This window comes from Hippichthys cyanospilos, chromosome 12 (genome assembly GCF_059441005.1).
Source record: "Hippichthys cyanospilos isolate Australia breed blue-spotted pipefish chromosome 12, RoL_Hcya_1.0, whole genome shotgun sequence".
Taxonomy (NCBI): domain Eukaryota; kingdom Metazoa; phylum Chordata; class Actinopteri; order Syngnathiformes; family Syngnathidae; genus Hippichthys; species Hippichthys cyanospilos.
Genome location: NC_142380.1, coordinates 7,055,289 through 7,074,214, shown reverse-complemented (window position 1 = coordinate 7,074,214; position 18,926 = coordinate 7,055,289). Strand labels below are relative to the sequence as shown.

The 18,926-nt window shown below is 36.6% G+C and overlaps 2 protein-coding genes and 1 long non-coding RNA gene across 5 annotated transcripts in view; 1 reads left to right on the top strand and 2 right to left on the bottom strand.

Annotated features, from left to right (window-relative positions):
* Positions 1 to 187: 187 nt before the first annotated feature.
* marveld2l (MARVEL domain containing 2-like) lies at positions 188 to 8,158 on the bottom strand. The gene is made up of 7 exons (XM_088429110.1): positions 8,009 to 8,158; positions 6,481 to 6,745; positions 3,933 to 4,977; positions 2,172 to 2,362; positions 1,930 to 2,101; positions 731 to 781; positions 188 to 556 (listed from the first exon to the last, which is right to left on the bottom strand). Exons 3-7 carry the CDS (start codon positions 4,950 to 4,952, stop codon positions 443 to 445), a joined length of 1,548 nt encoding a protein of 515 aa, XP_088285236.1. The 5' UTR covers positions 4,953 to 4,977; positions 6,481 to 6,745; positions 8,009 to 8,158; the 3' UTR covers positions 188 to 442.
* LOC148414636 (uncharacterized) overlaps positions 1,967 to 18,926 on the top strand; it is a 97,607-nt gene continuing 80,647 nt past the window's right edge. Inside the window, exons 1-3 of the long non-coding RNA XR_015867425.1 lie at positions 1,967 to 2,243; positions 12,749 to 12,884; positions 18,053 to 18,119. This is a non-coding gene — a long non-coding RNA (uncharacterized LOC148414636). The remainder of the gene's footprint in view (positions 2,244 to 12,748; positions 12,885 to 18,052; positions 18,120 to 18,926) is intronic.
* kcnn1a (potassium intermediate/small conductance calcium-activated channel, subfamily N, member 1a) overlaps positions 9,049 to 18,926 on the bottom strand; it is a 66,289-nt gene continuing 56,411 nt past the window's right edge. For 2 of the 3 annotated variants that reach the window (XM_088429105.1, XM_088429104.1), the window contains exons 8-9: positions 15,862 to 15,931; positions 10,516 to 12,221 (exon numbers count right to left, since the gene is read on the bottom strand). In XM_088429105.1, coding sequence (XP_088285231.1) covers positions 11,916 to 12,221; positions 15,862 to 15,931 — 376 coding nt within the window. In that variant the 3' untranslated portion in view covers positions 10,516 to 11,915. Of the gene's footprint in view, positions 9,360 to 10,515; positions 12,222 to 15,861; positions 15,932 to 18,926 lie in introns of those variants that run through there. The other variant, XR_015867423.1, reaches the window with a different exon arrangement.

Below are 18,926 nucleotides of genomic sequence, written 5' to 3'. Positions count from 1 at the left end.
ATGTTGCCAAGTTGAAATGATATAAGTGAACCTTTCTACAATATTGTAATTTTTTTTCGATACATACTGTAAGTACAGGAGTGACATTTGATGAATTAACTTATCTATTTTATATTTTTTAGAATCTATATATACTGTAGTTAACTCTCCTTTTGTTTATCTGTCATCCCAAAATGAGCAGAAAGAATTTAATAGTGACTGTGATGATGTTTATTTCACAAATAAATTAACATAGAACTTTATTGACATTCCAAAAAAAGGGCAACAAAACACAAGTAAAAGACACATTGTACATCACGCTGATATGGTTGTATAATGGCCAACAGTGGTAGTGCAACAAAAACATACAATTGTAAAAAAATAAGAGCACATCCTTGACATTCTTGTTGAATTACGTCATCACATTCATATAATCTAATAAAAATAAAACAAAGTGCGGTTGCTATTCATCACATGCGGCAAAGTCTTGGTCAAAAGCTCGAATTTTGTTTTTGATGTGACTCAGTTTGGCTTTCAAGTAGTCGCAACGTTGCTTTTTCTCCAAAAAAGCAGGATCCTGGAAAAAAAAAAAAAATTCAAATCATTCATTGGGTAATTGTTCTCTTCTGCTAGCTGCCATCTTGCCTGCTACTAATTTTTTATGTTGTACAAATAATGGACACAGCAGCCAGTAGGATTTCTGAGCAAAAATTTGAAATGAGCTGGGGACCACATTATTATCATCACTTACACTCTTTTTCTGCTCATACTGCTTTACGATGTTTCGAATCCTCTCTCGCTCCTAGAGAAATAAATATCAACAAATGATTCGTAACTTAATATACAAATCATATTTTCTATCTATAAAACATAACATCAGCCTATTCTGTTCAGGGGTGTTCTATTAAACTTTTTTTTTTACGGCAATACAAGTATGAGTACTCAACTCTTCATAATTTTTTTTATTTAGCATATATAGTATTGGTTATGATTTTAAATGTATATACATTTCTTAATGGTGCCTTTTCAATTTTTTACAAATGTTTTATTCTTTTGTGTTTGATTTTCATTATATACTGCTTTTTCATTTAGAGTATTTTCTATAGATGTTTTTCTTTGTTGACATCTTTTTTCATTTTAGCGTTATTGTCATTTATTTTGTTTTTTTTCGTTCATCATATTTTTTCACATATTGCAATTTTTCATGATTACACTAAATGTTTTTCCACTTATTTATTTTTTTCAGTCTGTCTGTTTAGGCATTAACATCTCTTAAATTTCAAGTCCAAATTATTACATAGCTATTTTGTAGATTTAGTTTGTTTACAGTGTTTCATTATACTGCTTTTTTGTTTTTTTGCATTGTCTTTATAGTTTGTTTTTGTTTATATATTTTTTAATTTCTTATTTTATTCATCTTTATTTTTGTTTATTGTAAATGCCTTTTATTTTTTTTCATTTATTGTGGTTTATTATACACCATGTTTTTCAATTTACTGTATTTTTTCATACTGCTGTACATTTTTTCTCTTCTTGTATATACATATGGTATATACAGTGTCTATGTTTATTCTATATATTTTGTTTAGTAAATGTTTTTTCCTCTTTTATTAGACTGTTTTTCCATTTAGTGTCTTTTCAGTTTTTTCCTTCTTTCATTTATTATTTTGTTATTTATCATTATTTTTGTTCATTATAAATGATTTCTTGTTGATTTCAGCATATTTTATTCATTTGTATGTTTTTTTCACTTGTTCTATATACATATGGTATACATACATATGCCTGTTCATCCTATATATTTGAAATCAGTAAAACCCCTTCGTTTTATATTTTTTCTCTGAGAGGCATTAGGATTTTCTCAATTTTCTCAAGGCAACACTTTACTCAAGAAAATTGATACCAAGTAGCAATACCACTAATATGATACAAAATAATGGCACATCCTACCTCTGTGCTTTTCCCATCCGTGACGAGTCGCGCCATGACCGCATCCAGCTGATTGAACTTGTTGAGAGTGGCGCTGATGTCTTTGTGAAGCTCTTTGTACTCTTGATACTGGTCATTGAACACAGCTTTATATGTTTCCCTTTCTTTCACATGGCCGATGTCCGGGTACTTCCTGGCGGGACAGACGTGAGCATTCGCTGGAGCGTTCACCGATAAGCATGTTGTGAAAATTGCGGCCTCACATGACGTAGTCTGCAACGACGTGCACTTTAGAGATGCCCACCGCCGCGGATTTCTTCTGGTGGACCTCAGAGGTGAGCGTACGCTGCCTATGTTGACTTCCGTTCCCTCTGCCGTCGGTTTCGGTCTTGAATGAAATGTGCCTTGCGTTTGGTGGCGCCAGCGGGTTGGAGCGAGGACCCGCGCCTGGGATCTGAAATTACAAAAGTATGGAACATACTTTAAGATACGAGATGAAATGAAATTCAATTTGATATTGAATTTCTAAACATTCGAATGCACCACAGTGCATTTTTACTACAATTGCCTTCAGTTCAATGGACGCCCACTTCTATGCTTTATAGTTTTTCTATTTTAAGCTGCAAAGTTAAAGATAACGAAAATGAACAAAATCAGCTTAAAACAAAAGGGAATGAAATACAAAATGTGTGCTTTTACTTAGCAAAACATCATATCCTATTATAATAAAAAGTTTCATTTTTATTTATGTTATGATCAGTGATATATTACAAGAGCTTTCTGTTTTGTTTTTTTTGTGCTTTTTAACGAATTTATATCAGCTTGGCTGGTTTTAGAAGAACTGTGCTTGACAGACATACCGAAAGTTTGGCTGTCGTTGCAAAATAATATTTCATTATATATATATATATATATATATATATATATATATATATATATATATATATATATATATATATATATATATATATATATATATATATACATGTATATGTGTGTGTATTATTATTATATGTTATTTGTTATGAATATAACAAAATAGAATAAAATAAAAATAAAAACACCAAATCCGCTCTAAGAAGGAAATAAAACTACAGTTTGAAAAAAAATTAGCAGGAAAAAAAAACACAATTGTAGCCCAGTTTACTTACTGATAACTGTATAAATTCAGTAGTCACTTCTTTAATGTTCATATTCAAAGTAGAGATTGGGGCATTACATTTAATTATCGGGAGAGGAGGATCACTCAAATTGCCATGAATCGTTTGTACACGCCTGACAGCAAGAACTTACGGCACCTTGTCCATTTCAGTCACATCCTGAAGACACTAAAGCAAGGATGCATTCAAGTAAATGATGTTCAAGTGTTTGCCAGCAAAAAAAAGCTGATACACCAAATAAAAAGCAAAGGCTCGGCAGATTGTCTTGACTGACATTAAATGACATCAGATTTGCTCTCCCTCCTTTTGTTCTGCTGATGATTTTGACTTGTGTACTTTCATTAGTGTGATTGCTAATGTCACCTATTATAAATCTAAGAAATCTCATTAAAATAACTTGGCAGGCGTTTTGGTGATGTGATGCACAAGTGGCATTTTAGCTTTTGGATTTGCTGAGTGTGAGACGAAAAGGGCATGAAAAGAAAAGAGATATGCCGACGAAGTGGATGGAGGGAGAAATGTGTGGTATGTCAAATTTGCCCAGTTATGTCACAGATTTGGTGTTGGTTAAAATTTGAATAAGGATTGACTTTATTTTTTTTTCCAGGCACTTTGATACTTTTTAAGCTATTTTTTTCAGATTCAGAATTAGATGAAACCAGTACAAACCCTGCTGAAGGTTGATTTAAAAGTTTTTTTCTTCATCTTTTTATATTGTTAAAAAGGATACAATTTTAGGTGTGTAAAATTCCTCATTTAAAGTTACTGTGGTGCACGAAGTGGGGGTGTGAAATGTTTTTTTTTCTCTTTCCTTGGGAGCGGGCTATGCAAAAACATAATTGAGAAGCCACACATGTTCCTCACCGTCCCCTGGTCCTCAAAGTCCACCCTCTCCCTGCGCCTGGCCTCGTGCCGCCACATCTTCAGACAGACCAGAAAACTTCCCAGATACATGACCATATTGATGAAGATGAAAGCGGTTCCCGCCATCTGGCCCCCTTCCACCCGACACAGCCCAGCCGCGATGGGGTTGATGCCGATCGTCATGTAGCACAAGCCCCCGCGGTTCAAGTCGTTCACGTACACGATGGCCGCCGCCATGTAGAGGAGGAACAGCGTGACGTTGATGAAGGCCTCGGTCAGAGGCCACCAGGGCGCATCCAATAGGATGGTACGATAATACATGGTCATTCCCAACACCAGGAGGATCATAGTCATGATCCAACACAATCCCGCCACAGACACCACGAATGGAGTCATGGGTCCGCCGTAGCTGTATCCCGATAGGCCCAGTCCGTTGTTGTACAAGCCGTTATACTGTCCATACGTGTGGGACCATTCGCTGTCTTTGTGGACGTAGGCGATGACGCAAGCTACAACCACGCCCCCGAATAGAAGCTCCACGCCAGCCAGGAGTCGGAGCAAACCCGGCCAAGACTTCATGTAAGAGTACTTCATGTTGTATACCTCCAACTTCTCAGCGTAGTACTCGACGGGATGGATGCTGGTGAGGAGAGAATCCTCATTTGGGCTTCGCTTGGTTTCTTTGAAAAAAGGCTCTTCCGGGGTCTCGTCCCATTTCCTGCGCTCAGTATAGGGGCTAACGGGAGGGCTCACCCTGGTTCCGTTGGGGAGGATCTTAATCTGACTACTGCTGGCTTCAGAGTCATCTGCACCGTTTCTTCTCCACTTCCACCTGGTGCTGCCCCATGAATTGGACAGGAGGGATTTCAGTTTATTCAAACTCCCCGTTGTGTCGTTATTGTCCTTCTGGACGTAAGGCGGCGCACTCGATGTGCTACTTGTGGACTCATCATCAGCGGTACTGCTTTCTCCTGTGGGCGTGTGCATCACCCACACAGGCGCTTCAGTTGGCTTCTTCATAGTGTGGTTTGAGGTCTGTGATTCACTGAAAAAAGGCATGACGCAACAAGAGGATGTTACCGTCTAATGTCTATATACAATATAAATCTTGAGTAATTGAAGGCACCACAAAAAATAGAGCCTAGTGTAAACAAAACTACAAAAAGTACAAAAGGTTTTGTTGTGGTATGATGAGACTATGGTGGAATCCTTTGACCAGAAATTCCAAATTCAACACAACACCTTGCAAGCCTTTTTTTGTTAGGATTTTTCGGTTCAGCATCTCAGTACAGTTCACCCACCTTTATGAGCAGCAGAAAAATCAAATCTTTGCTTTCAGAACCAAAACAGCATTTTTACTCATCTGACCTTGACACAGATCAGAAAGTGAGGCAAATACTTTGCAATTTAGGCGATTTGCTTTCATTTTATCTCTATCGACTGTGCATCATGAAGAGAAATTCTTTCTTTGTGAAGGATGAAAACAAGAAAGTCCGATGAGAATGCATCTGTCTTTTCCTGACTTGCAACTCATTGTCCATAATGAGTAGTATAAATACAGGCATATGTGTCATATGTAAAAAAAATCAAAATCAAAACCCTACTTCTAAACACTAACCCTAGCTCGAAATCTTACTTTTTTTTAACCCCAACTTAATTTAAAACCTGACTTTGAAACCTTAAATCTAATTTAGAAACCCCTAACCTACATTTAACTCCCTACTTTGAAACCCTAACCCGACATTGTAAAACCCACAAAAACCATAATGCTTACTCAAAACCCTACTTTGGAAACATGACTAGTTTAATACCCTCCTTTAAAACCCCAACCCTGGTTTGAAACCATTCGCCTGTTTAGAAATCCTATTTTGAAATCTTATCCCCGAACCATGTCCTAAGATTAACATTTACTTTGAAATCCTAACCAAAGTTTAAACCCCCATTCTGAAACCCTAATCCTATTTTGAAACATTAAACTAAACGTTGAAACCATAAATCAGTTGAAGTCAGAAACCCTACTATGAAACCATGAAAATCCTGATTTGAAACCCTAACCCAAGCCCCTAACCTAAGTTTAAAACCACACTTTAAAAGCTCAACCGTAGATGTAAACAGTTGATTAAAACATTACCATTTAAAAGCCTTTACTCTAACCAACGACACAAATGAAATAAAACCGAATTGACAGTAAGTAACGTATGGTCAATAAGGAAAGTGGACTGCATTTTTATTTTTTTCCACTCACCACTAGAGGGCACTAATGCATCACTAGTAGTACTGGAGCCACACTTTTGAATATCAAGGCAAATGAGTGGAAACAATGTGACACTTGAGCTCCAGCCGTTGGACTAATACATGGAATTGCCTTGAAGTCAGCTCATATAATTAAAACTCTCTATCAAGATCTAGTCCAATTTTTGTTTGAAAAGAATCAGACAAAGCTACGTTCTAACACAATGGTATTAAACTTTCATTCGTCGTAAAGTGTCAAACAAAACAGCAACAAACTTGAAAATGTCCCCGGATGTAACAATGGAAACTTGCTTACCTTCAGGCCTTCTCCATGTCTCGCCAAGGTGTTGAGTTTCTGCCCTGGCGGAACCGATATGGACAGCAAAACTTCCAGTCTGTCCGGCGGGCTCGCTAGGCCCAGCCGTTTGCAATCTCTCTCAAGTGACTCACTGCCGGCTTTGATGTTTGCTCAAACACACGCAGGGCGAGTAGGTGGGAGGGGAAGCTTAAATATTAAACTGCAATCGCTTGCCTTATGCTGACCTGCACATGTGAGTTCATCTCTGAGAGAGAGAGGAGTGCTTAGAAAAAGAGGGAGGGAAAGAGAGAGGGAGAGAGACTAATAAATATTTAGAACAACCTCATACATTTCCCCTTTACAAAAGTCCACAAGCTCAATGCTAACACACAGTTTTAAAAAATGTCATTAACAAGCTAAAAAAAAAAAAAAACTTGAGGTGCTGCAGCACATGTAGACTGACAATATAATAACACTCAAATTCATATTTTCATTCTCAGTTTGAGGTTTATTCTTTATACTACACAGTTAATCAATTCTATTAAATTGAAGAAAAATAGTCTAAAGTTGAATGCATTCTTCTTTTATTATGAACTAATTAATGTATATATGCTTGAATATAATAGTAGTTAAATTCTTCTCTAATTTAGTTTATTGTTGTATATAATAAATTACAAAAATATTTATAATCAAGTTCACCCATCCATTATCTGATCAAGTTCATATATATATATATATATATATATATATATATATATATATATATATATATATATATATATATATATATATATATATATATATATATATATATATATATATATACACACATACAAACAGAGGGAGGGACCGAATTTTGAACAAATAAAAAATAAATCTTAACTGTAATTAGAGGAACACATGATAATCATTTTAATAATAAGATGTTTAGCTCTGCATATTTTAAATACAAGTTCAGTTATTACACTTTAAATACATTTTGGAGCAATTTTAAACTTTTCGGGGAGCCTCTTAGTCTTTGATTGCAAAAAAATCCAATTACAAAATTGCCCACAACTGTATGTGTATTTTCACGTTTTGAAAGAACCCTTTTCGTTTCAATTTTACGATTCGCCACAAGAGAGCAGCAGACTCTCAGCTTTCTTCTTGCATTCCACCTGAAAATTGTTTTCTCCTTTAAACGGTTGGAGCAAAAAAAAATCTTAAAATATAAAAATACGTCTTTCTTTCCCTTAAAAAAAACTTTCATTTCTAAAAATAGCTTTAAGATAATATTTAGCTCCATTTTTGTTTCCAGTGCAAACATTGCTCACTTTTTGTACGACAGTGATCCATTATATCAATGAAGGCTATTTTTGATATGAGCACTACTGTTCATATTGCATATTTATTCGAGCTGGATAACGAATCAAATTCAAATCAATATCGCGATGCAGTGGAATATTTGCCACCCCAAAGATGACCTTCAAACCCACTCTGCACCTCAAACTCAGTGTGCATCAAGAAGGGGGAAAAAAAACAACAAGAAAAGAAAGAAGATCAATACTTGTATTTTGTGGGATTCCTCAAGTGTGCAGCTGATAGGCAGGGCAGGAAGCATTCTTCAAATCTGTGCTGCGCGTCCGTGTGTAGACACACAAGGAGAAGACGGGGTCGGGCATGCCACGGATTCAATAAATGACTCCCCCTGTCTGTCGCAAGTTGTCCCCAAAGGACCTTTGGACATTCTGAGGCGACTCTCACTCTGCAAATAGGCTCCCCCTACACTCTTGCCAAAAATGGCACGATCGGGTGCAATATTCTGCGCTTGTCTTATTTTTTGCTTTTCTCTCCTGAGACCGAAATCATAAACCAAATTTCAGGTCATTCAAAACACAGCAAATCTTAATTTTTACAAGCAATGCGAGGAAGTTGTGGAAAAAATCGCCCTGGATGTCACGATTTGACACACTTTTGACACCGATTTGTGGCAGAAAAAAATACCAGTCAGGCCCTAATAACAATCAATGTAGATAGACAATATTATGCTCGCAGGCATATATTCCTTATCATCTGCAAAGAAAATGACCGATACAACCTGCAATGGTCATTTTTTTCACTTGCCACTTTTTGCTTCACATTTTGCAACTTGGGTACTTTTTTTTTTTTTTTTTCCAAAATACCTTCACGTAATAGCAGCGCCCAGCCGATGTGCTGCATTAACACTTCCGCGCTCAGTCTTAACATGGAGTGTGAAGCAGTATAACAGCCTGTTAATACTCGGTCTTGTTCAGCCACAAATGAAAGGGCTTTTGCTCAAAACGAAACCACTGCTTGTCATACATGTGGGGGAGGGGTGTGAGCGGATATATGAGAGAATGACAACACGAGTCTGGCCCTTTAAGAAAACTTGCATTGCGAGGAATGGATGGAAAGGGGCGGGGGGAATAGTCTATGGGCTGGAAGGAAATATTTCCTCTAATATTCTAGTTTATTGAAAAGCACTTACTCTTAAGTCAAATGAAAATGCTCCATTTTTTGTCTTTATTGACTTTTTTGTATGTGAAACTCTCTTCTCTCCCGCCACACAAATGATGACTCACATCTTCTCTGCGTTTACACCACCCTAACCTGCGCAAGCAAATGTCACCCCCCCCAACACGGTTATCTTTTTCAATGTGCTTGAGGCCATTTTGCGTGACTCCATCCTCTTCTTAATGATGACAGATGACAAACAGCAGGCTAAAGCTCACAAGGTAATAAGGAGATTGAACCAGGAGACAGGAACAGACATCAGGCCGCCCGCCATTAGCCATCCACAGTAATTAAGTGACAGTGATTGAAAGGGAGGCCATAATGACGGGAAGGATTCCTTCTTACGGAATGGGGCGACGTACGTGACGGGACACCTGGTGGACCTAGGAAAGAATCGATGAAAAAGGCCAAGAAGCGAAATTAATATTCATGTTTGATTCATGTTTGCCTTCGTTTTAACGGAAGACAAAAAAAAAATGTACAGTTAATCTGATTTGATTTATCAGATCGATACCAGTGTGAGCACTCAGCTCTTGGGTAGTCATCAATACCGATACCAAGTACTGATACCACTAGTACTATTTATCAGTGGTGATTCTACAGTCAGAGGCATAGAGATGCTGAGGAACCGGTCAGGCAAGAGAAATTTGTGCATTTTGAAACAATATCTTTGCCCCTCAAAATGGGCTAGAAAATGCTTTTGATACAAACCATCTCCTAAAGTCAACAAGAAACAAAAAATGGACAGATTCTTTTAAAGAAATATCTAAATATTCCATTATTGCAATTTCCTTAATACTTCATGAAATTAATGGCACTTTTTTTTCCTCTAAAGTTTCTTCTAAAACTACTCTCAAGGAATACTGGTATCGGCTGTCATGGCGAGTACCGATACCTTGAAATTACCACTGACTGACCTGATATAATATCGATATAATACTCACCCATCCCTATTCATTATAATACATGTTCATTTATTGCTTGTACTTGCTAGAAATAAATACCTGGACAAATAGACCTTCAAAGAATGATCGAATATTAATAAAAAAAATACTATATATATATATATATATATATATATATATATATATATATATATATATATATATATATATATATATATATATATATATATATATATATATATATATATATATATATGTACTGTAATTTTTTTAGACCTTCAAAGAATGATCGAATATTAATAAAAAAAATTACAGTATATATATATATATATATATATATATATATATATATATATATATATATATATATATATATATATATATATATATATATAAATAAAAAGAGAAATTTTGTACTTGCCAGTTACTCTGTTACCCTATTGAAATGCAAAATGATAATACTGGCAATAATAACATTTTAAAAAACAAAAAGTCCCTTCTAAATGATTTGTGTTGTTTCTTAGCTGGTGTCATATACTCTTTTGAATTTCTAGTAAAACAACAGGTGGTAATTGTGTTGTATTTTGTCTTTAAAATTGAAGAGGGACCAATCCAACATTTTCTACCCATCAAAGTTTCTTCAGCACTTTTTATTTGCGTCCTTTCAGAACTGTTTTTGTAGTCATGGTTTTAGTTTGCCTCATGTTTTTCAACAGGGAATGCATTACAGAATCACATTTAGTGCAACTCTCTAGGTGCTAAAAAAAATGAAATTTTCTGTGGAAAAAAAGAAAGGTGAGAAATGAAAAAAAAAATCGTGGACATGAAATTCAAATCATCTCAATTCAGCAAGTCATCCATGGAACATTACGTCCAACTGTCATTTTTGCACGGAACCATGCAAGGGGTAGGGTGTTTTTTTTTTGTTTGTTGGTTTGATTTTCTCCTCTTTTCCAGAATTTTGATGGTTTCCACCAGCAACCCCCAAGACATGCCATTATCTGCAGAGCACAGGGAGCTCTAATTAGTGCTGAGGAAGCTACGCTACCTTTTGCCACATTTGTGCAGCATCCGGCTAAAATCAACTCATTTTCATACAAACACGCGGAAAACACAATTTCGCTCTCGGAACGTTCTCCAATTTTCCCTCCTCCCCCCGCGGCGTTAGTATAAATAGAAAAGAAAAAGCTTCTGAAAACAAGGTTGCTGAATGGAGGCCATGTTGTACATCTTTTGAAGACGTTTTCTTTTGATATTCGGAGAGGAATGTATCTGAAAAGGGAATGCAATGCTGTCGTCAGACTGTTAACATCGTAAAAAAGCTCTGAAATTAGTAATTAAATAACCCTCTACTATTTATACATTCAGGCACTGAAAAATCACATGTCAATATGTAACTAAAAAAGATAGTCGCTCTCGTTTTTTTTTTTTTTGTGTGTTTTTTTTTTTCCCCTTGGTAAGAACAAGGAAGCTGAAACCTTGAAGTTGGCAATTGTGTAAATTTTTCCTACCCAGTAGTAATGCCGTAGCGTCCCCCGGTTCTTCGGCTTTTTGCCCTAACTACGGGAAAGAATCCATGACGGCAGACTTTTCAAATGGAAATCCAAAGTTTGTCTCGCCCTCCTCACCCAGTAGTCTCCCCCCTCCCCCCGGCGGTTAAGGACTCTCCGGTGTGATAGCCAGCTCTCACCCCAGCGACCCTGACCTCAGTCCATTTTTAAGGGCTTTTACAAAAAAAGCTAACTTGAACAGCCATACAATGGCTAAAACATAAACCATATCTCTACTTTACTTTTTCTTTTTGTTTTTCAGATGCATTTTATTTTTTCAGGATTTCTTTTTTTTTTTGGAGTTGCTTTGATCCAGTCCTGCGCTGGAAGACTCAGTCACAGCAGGAGAGAAATCGTTTTTTGTCAAGGGGGTGGGGGGTGGAGGTCAGGACACGGGTCCAGAGACGAACCCTTTGAGGGGGGTGTCACGTAGGGAGGCAACGAGGAAATGACCGGACGGATGCGGAAAGGTGCTCCCGGGAGGCTATCCGCTATCGGAGGAGGTGTGCGGGGCGGTGGACGGCGAGCGCCGCCGGCGTGCGGTGGACGTCCAGGAGCGCTCGGAGCGCTCGGAGCGCTCGGAGGCTAGCGAGGCCGGGCGGAAGCGGTGAACGAAGCCGTCCAGGAAGTCCTGTTGCTGTTGGGTTATGGCTTGCGAGATGAGGCAGGGCAGCGCCTGCAGGCTGCCCGTCACCGAGTCCAGCTTGTCCTCCAACGTGCCGATTCGCTTGTCCAGCTCCTCGCTGCGCTCCTGGAGCTCCGACACCAGGTCGTACATCACGTTCTGCGTCTGGGTGGACGCGGCGCAAAAAAAAAAAAAAAAAATCAATAAATGGGTTGGATCCTGGCGGTACTCGGATACAAATAAATGGTTGGATTGTGGCACATTTGCTAACCCTGTAAAACCAAATGATTGCAAGACGCAATTATTAAAAATGAAGGTCTCCTTACAGCAGTGCTTCTCAAATAGTGGGGCGGGCCCCAGGGGGCGTGGAGGACCCCAGGGAAAATGTTTTGGTTTTGTCATATGGTGTAATTGCAATAAAATAAGAAATTTCATCTTTTTTTTTTTTTTAAATAGGTTCAGGCACTTTTATGCACTTTTTTCAGATTTAGAGTAAACTGTAACCAGTGTAACGCTGTAAAAAATCGTTGACAGTTGTTGCACGTTTATTTATATTGGTTTATATTGGCCTGATTAATAAAGTAAAAAAACATCTGTTTTAAGATTCGATTGTACACTTTCTTTACTATAGATTTTGTGCTTATTTTGAGCCAGATGATAATATTGTGCGCTATGTTCCATGTGTTCCTCAGGCACCTTTGGAAGTGTTGGTGGGCGGGGCTTCTCAGTTACACCTGTGGGCAATTATTGTCATGTTGCTCAGAAGAAGGAAAGTGCTTGATTATTGGCGTCTCTGTGAGATTATTTCATCCGACGTTAAAATTCATTGTAAGTGCCAATGTTTTACTCCTTTGTATTGCTCAACTTTGTGTTAATTAGAGCTAGTTCTTTTTTTTATTATTATTATGCCCTGATTTACGTTGAGAAAGTTTGACTTTGTTTCTTATGCCTGCTTGGCCTCTGGGTTGTTTTATCTGGTTGTGTTTTACAAAGGTTAGTTAATTCAGGTTAGTTTTTAACTAGGAAGTGACCGATTGTTGACCAGGTCGATTATTGATGTCGATGTTCAACATTTTGGGCTTTTTAAAAAAAAAATCTGATGGCTGTAGTATGATGATAAATCTCAGAAAGTAACTTGAAGCTGCTAACAAGGAAAAAAAAAAAAAAATGAATTGCTACTGCCACATGTGGCCAAACCATGAAACTGCACACGGCCTTCTTCAGGTGCAGGTCTAAATTGGTTATTTTTTTTGTTTTTTTTAAATTTAAAGTTAGAGATTTTTTTTCTGTGTATCATGCGATCTACCAATAATACCTAGCACCTTTGAGCTAAGATGTTAATCCGCAAATTGAAATACGTTCCATTCATAAATGGTCAAATAAAAAAGCTGCTATAAAGCCATCACAATTTAAAGTCTGTCTGTCTGATTCCAACCTAATGCAACAAGAATGACCACAAAGACATTAAAGCTCCAAAGCCAGTTTGACATATTCCACTACCAGCAGCGGCTAAGGGTTCTTAAATAATAATTTTCCGGGAATCACGGAAGCTTTTTCTTCTCAATGTGACACCGCGAGAGGAGAAGGATATGCTAGCATGGAGATTGCGTGAAGAGGCGCGTGCGACGCTTTCAGCGAGTCAGCAAAGATTCGATCAAACTGCCAATTAAAAAAGCACCTACATTTATGGCTCGAAATATTCTTTATTTAATGCCTATTTAATGTTAGCTTCACGCAACGAAAGGCCTTCCATTACGTTCATGTGTAAGTTATTTTGAGCGCCCCCTCCCCTAAAATATGCCTGATGGACCCCCAGTTTCAAAAGCACTGCATTCAGTCGTTAATACAGTATATTCTATGAGCTATTGGAGGGCGGCTTCAAAAGCAGACAGTGCCATGGAGGGGCAAGTAAACACACATTAAAGGAGGAGGCCTTGTGACCTTTGAGAAAACACAGTGGAGTGGAAATGCCAGCCACATCAAATGAGGCACCCCCCTTTGAACCGTGGCCGGGCGACGGTCTGCCGCCTCGCCTCATGTCCGTACGCCTCGCGCTGGTCTCAGGTCCGCGCTACGCTGGCGGCCTCGCGGCTCGGAACGTACCTCGTCGCTTCAGATAGTTTTGTCGTCGCCCGAATCCTATTTAAAGGACTGCATCTGATTTGGAGTATTTGCGTGTACTGTCAAGTGATCCATACACGCCTGGGATTATATTAAAAAGGATGTGGGACCCCGCTAGAGTAAAAACAGTTTCTGAATAATATTGCGGAAATTAGCGGCAAAAGGCTCCCAGTCTTAATTGGTCCGCGGGGCCGGCGATTTTTGCCACTTGCTGTCCACTGAAAATGACATCACAGTTGATCAGGGCTCCAATTTTGACCCCCATCAGCTCATGAACGTCACATGTGCAAAGACCTCAGTACCTAAAATAATTGAGTGCTTTTAATACATTAGTACCAAAATTAATTAATAGCTAACCCTAACATAATCAATTATAAATCCTAAAGTAATTAATAGGCCAAAAGTATTTGTGATTACCCTATAGTAATTGATTATATTAATAATTATTACCTTCAAGCAAATTATTTTAGTACTTGACTACCTCGAGTGATTGATAACTTAATTAATTAAAGTAACTGATTACATTTAGTGCATTAGTGCCAAACTTACTCAATCACTAACTTTTAAGTAATCAATTATAGAGTAATCAATAACCCCAAAACAATTGATTATTCTATAAGAACTGATTATTTGAGTACTTATCCCCTTCAAGTAAATTACTTTAGCACTTGATTACCTCATGAAATTGATGATTTTAATACTAAATTAACTAAAATAATTGATTACGTTGAACACGTTAGTGCCAAACGTCATCAATTACTAACCTTAATCGATCACTAACCTTTAAGTAAGCAATTATGAAGTAATCAATTACCCCAAAACAACTGATTATTCTATAAAAACTGATTATTTGAGTACTTATTCCCTTCAAGTAAATTACTTTAGTACTTGATTACCTCACAGAATTAATGATTTTAATACTAAATTAACTAAAATAATTGATTACGTTGAATACGTGAGTGCCAAACTTCATCAATTACTAACCTTAAAGTAATCAATTACAAACCCTAAAGTAATCAATGAATAACTCAAAAATAACTGTGATTAATCTATAATAACTGATTGCTCAAGTACTTTTTACCGCCCAATGAATTTCTTTTGTACTTGATTACCTAATTGATTACTTTAGTAATTAACTCAAGTAATTGATTACACTTAGTACATCAATTACTAACTCTAAAGTAATCAATTACAAAAACTAAAGGAATCAATAACACAAAAGTATCTGATTTCCTTGAGCTCTAAGGAATCTTTTTTTAGTACCTAAAGTAACCAATTATATTGGTACTTAATTAACTAAAGTAATTGCTTACTCTGTACTTGATTACATTCAATCAAAATAGTACTGGATTAGCTCAAGTAATTGATGAGTTTAGTACTTAATTACCTAAAATAATTGATTACTTTTAATACATCGCTAGCAAAAGTCATCATTTCTCACTGTCTAATCAATTACAAATCTAAAATAATCAATAACACAAAAGTATTTTTGTTCCTAAAGTATTTAATTACTTGTACTTGAGTACCTTCAAATAAATTACTTTGGTATTCGATTACCTAGAGTCCAGTACAGTTCTTTTCAAATAGTGGAGCTCCACCCCGACGCGGACGGGATTGGCTTTTGCTTTGTGAAACGTAATTGCACACCTATGACACCAGGTGGCGTATTTATAGCAAAACTTGCCTTGGCCAGGTCCACCAAAGTGTTAGCCTGATCATTGAGCTTCCTCTGCTCCATCTTCACACTGCGCAGTCTGGATGAAGACATAGGGAGGCGCAAAAGATGGGGGGGGGGGGGGCAAGAAAGGGGGAGACAATAGAGGAATCCCGAAAGAGAAGAAGGTAACAGGTAGTTTGGGGTCATGGGAGGGCCAATAGAAAAAGAGAAGAGGAGGAGGAGGAGGAACAAGACATTTTGTTATCGGGAGCGTTCTCTCACTTCTGACATGAAATCCACATGAAAAATGTCACTGCGCATGCATCGTCATTTACAGGCTTTCAACTTAATATGCATACATATATATGCTAAACCAATATATATGTATAGAAACTCAAGCATTTCCTGGTCTTTGTCAATTCAATACCAAACCAATACATGCAAAACGATGGAAGCATATTACATCTTTTTTTTTTTTTGCATTTGCATTTGCTTGTGTAAGCATGAGTAAGTTCCTCCGATTCCAATAGCTGCAGAAATTGTTGACCAAAATTGCCAAGTAAGCTTCGGCTAGCTCGTGCAGCTACTGGAATAACTACGCGACTGCCAAAGGAAAATGACATTTCAGCTAATGTGGACGCACGAATCAGCGGCAGGTTTTACGCGAGACAAGTTATCGGGAGTGCCTATTGGGAATTCAAATGGAAATTGCATTGTACAAAAACATTACATATAGTCCGTTAAAATGAGGCAAAAGATTACAAATTTCGGTGTTTTGTAAATAAGATTTCAATTAGATGCTTACTTATCTATTTAATATTAATAGGTTAAATAGAAAACAAAAAGGCAATTGACTTTTAAATTTCGGTCAATAAAATGATACTTTTTTCTTCTGCTTTGAACCCTATGACTTATAGTCTATTTCTATCAACATACTGATTTTGAATTTGTACTGCAATTTTACTTGCCACAGGGTGGCACTCTCCACTAGTCAACCCAATCGAGCATGTTATTGTTGTGTTGGTGCAATATTCTAACAACCCGAATGTGTTGGAGGCATGTTTGAAAAAAGGTTTTACATGAAAACAAAATCTTAAAAACTTCTATGTACCATCTTTCTGCGTAAATATCTGATGTTATAGTCCAGTGCAACCGGTACGTGACAAAAAGTTTCTGTTCGTTTTTTGTTGGTGTGCCCTGTAGTCCAAAAATACGGAAATTATTTGTTTATTGTGTAATCAAATTCAATTCTAGTCATATGATTTACACATTTAGAATATTCATATTCTTCACAAACTCTATTTGTAAGGTGTTGTAAGGTTTTCCTTTTCTTTAGAGACTCAAATGGGTTATTAAGAGTCTCATTTAATTCATAATAAATGAATAATATTGCCTCATTTTGATTGAGTAATTGTGTGCTGTTTTTTTTCAGTGACCATTTTGCAAAGGGGTGAACCTAACATAATTTAGCATTACAGTGCATCATGTTCCAATTCATTTGCTCTTAATTTAAAAAGAAAACCGTACTATTCCTGTTCCCATTTTATTATGCTTGGTATAGAATAAATATAAACCAAATGAGACTTTTATCTATTTAATATGAGTAGGTTTGATTAGAAAACTAAGGAGTATTACTTATTTTGTGATATGTGCAGTTAAATAAATTTTATTAGTACTATTTACACATTTACAATGTTTATTTTCATATCAACTGAATGATTTCTAAGTGTTCTTTGAATTCATTATCTTTTGTTGTCTACTCATATTAAATTGATGATTATTAATGGTCTTATTTAAATAATGCTCGTAATCTAGTGCCTCATTTTAAAGTGTGATTTTATTTTTTTATTTTTTTTTGAGCATTTTTTATTTTTCCAGTCCAGTTTGTCAGCCAGAATGTAATATGCTTCCGCTATACAGCAGCCTTCAAATCTCCTTTCAAATCAAAACATTCTCCTTGGTCATCACCCAAAAATAAGACGTCAAAGAAAATCAGAGCATGCCCATTGTCACTTCTACACCCAGTCCAGTGCCAGGAATGAAAATAAAGTCCAAAAACCAAACATTGTTTTTCTGCAAGCGTGCAGTGACTGTGAGTGCACACAATGAAATGTGTGTGTGTCTTTGTACATGGGGCCTGTTTACTGTAAGTGGATTTTTTTTTTTTTTTAATTCATCAACTAATAAGATTTTTATTCACGTACAAATTTCTTCACAGGACCTGTGCATGACTTCTTTGACAGACTGCAGTGCCTTGAGATGTGAATGACTCCTGTTATTTTGAGGTATGGGTCACCTTTTGACCCTTATGGGTCCATTTTTATTTATTTATATTTACTTTTGGAATGTGACACTTTTATAATGCATTGAGCTCAACTCATTTTACAATAAATAATGGTTTGGCAGGGGCCGTTTTTATAAGCAGTTTATCACCATTTCTACTTTAAAATTTTGTCTATGTAATCAAATAGAACTTCAGGTTGTTTGCCTTTGGAAATCTTAGCAAACAATAAAAATGCAATCGACGGGCATAGGAAAAGAATCAGCATTTTTTTTTTTAAATCTGCATTTTGGCTTGTCATTTACCTTGTACACACAAATGGTGGAGCAACACAGGTCGATGTATGACAAAGGTAAATGATTTATTTATTTTCTTTAGAGCGTCAAGTTTTTTCTCCTCAGGTTACCAAAATTTCATTGATATAAATGACCCTATTTAGTTTATTTTTTTATATGAGCCATTGTCAGGCATATTTTTTTAAATGTAATATTTGTATGGTCAACTAGCTTGACAACAAGCAGTTCTTTATTACTATTCCAAGTTCAAATTTATTCCTCGGAAAAGAAAGAGAACTAAAGCTTGTGAATACCTCAAGAAAGTCTATTTAGCGTAATGCTAATCAAGAATGCAAAAGCAAATAAGAAGCATCAGCCTCACGGTTACCTTTAACACAAAAATGGTTGCGCAAAACATGTTGACTGATAAGAATTGGAAACTATTTGTATTTATGTTGTTTTTTTTCAGACACCAATGTTGCAAGATTAGCAAAATTTCATTGATTAATATTAGTTAGAAGATTTAATTCCAACAG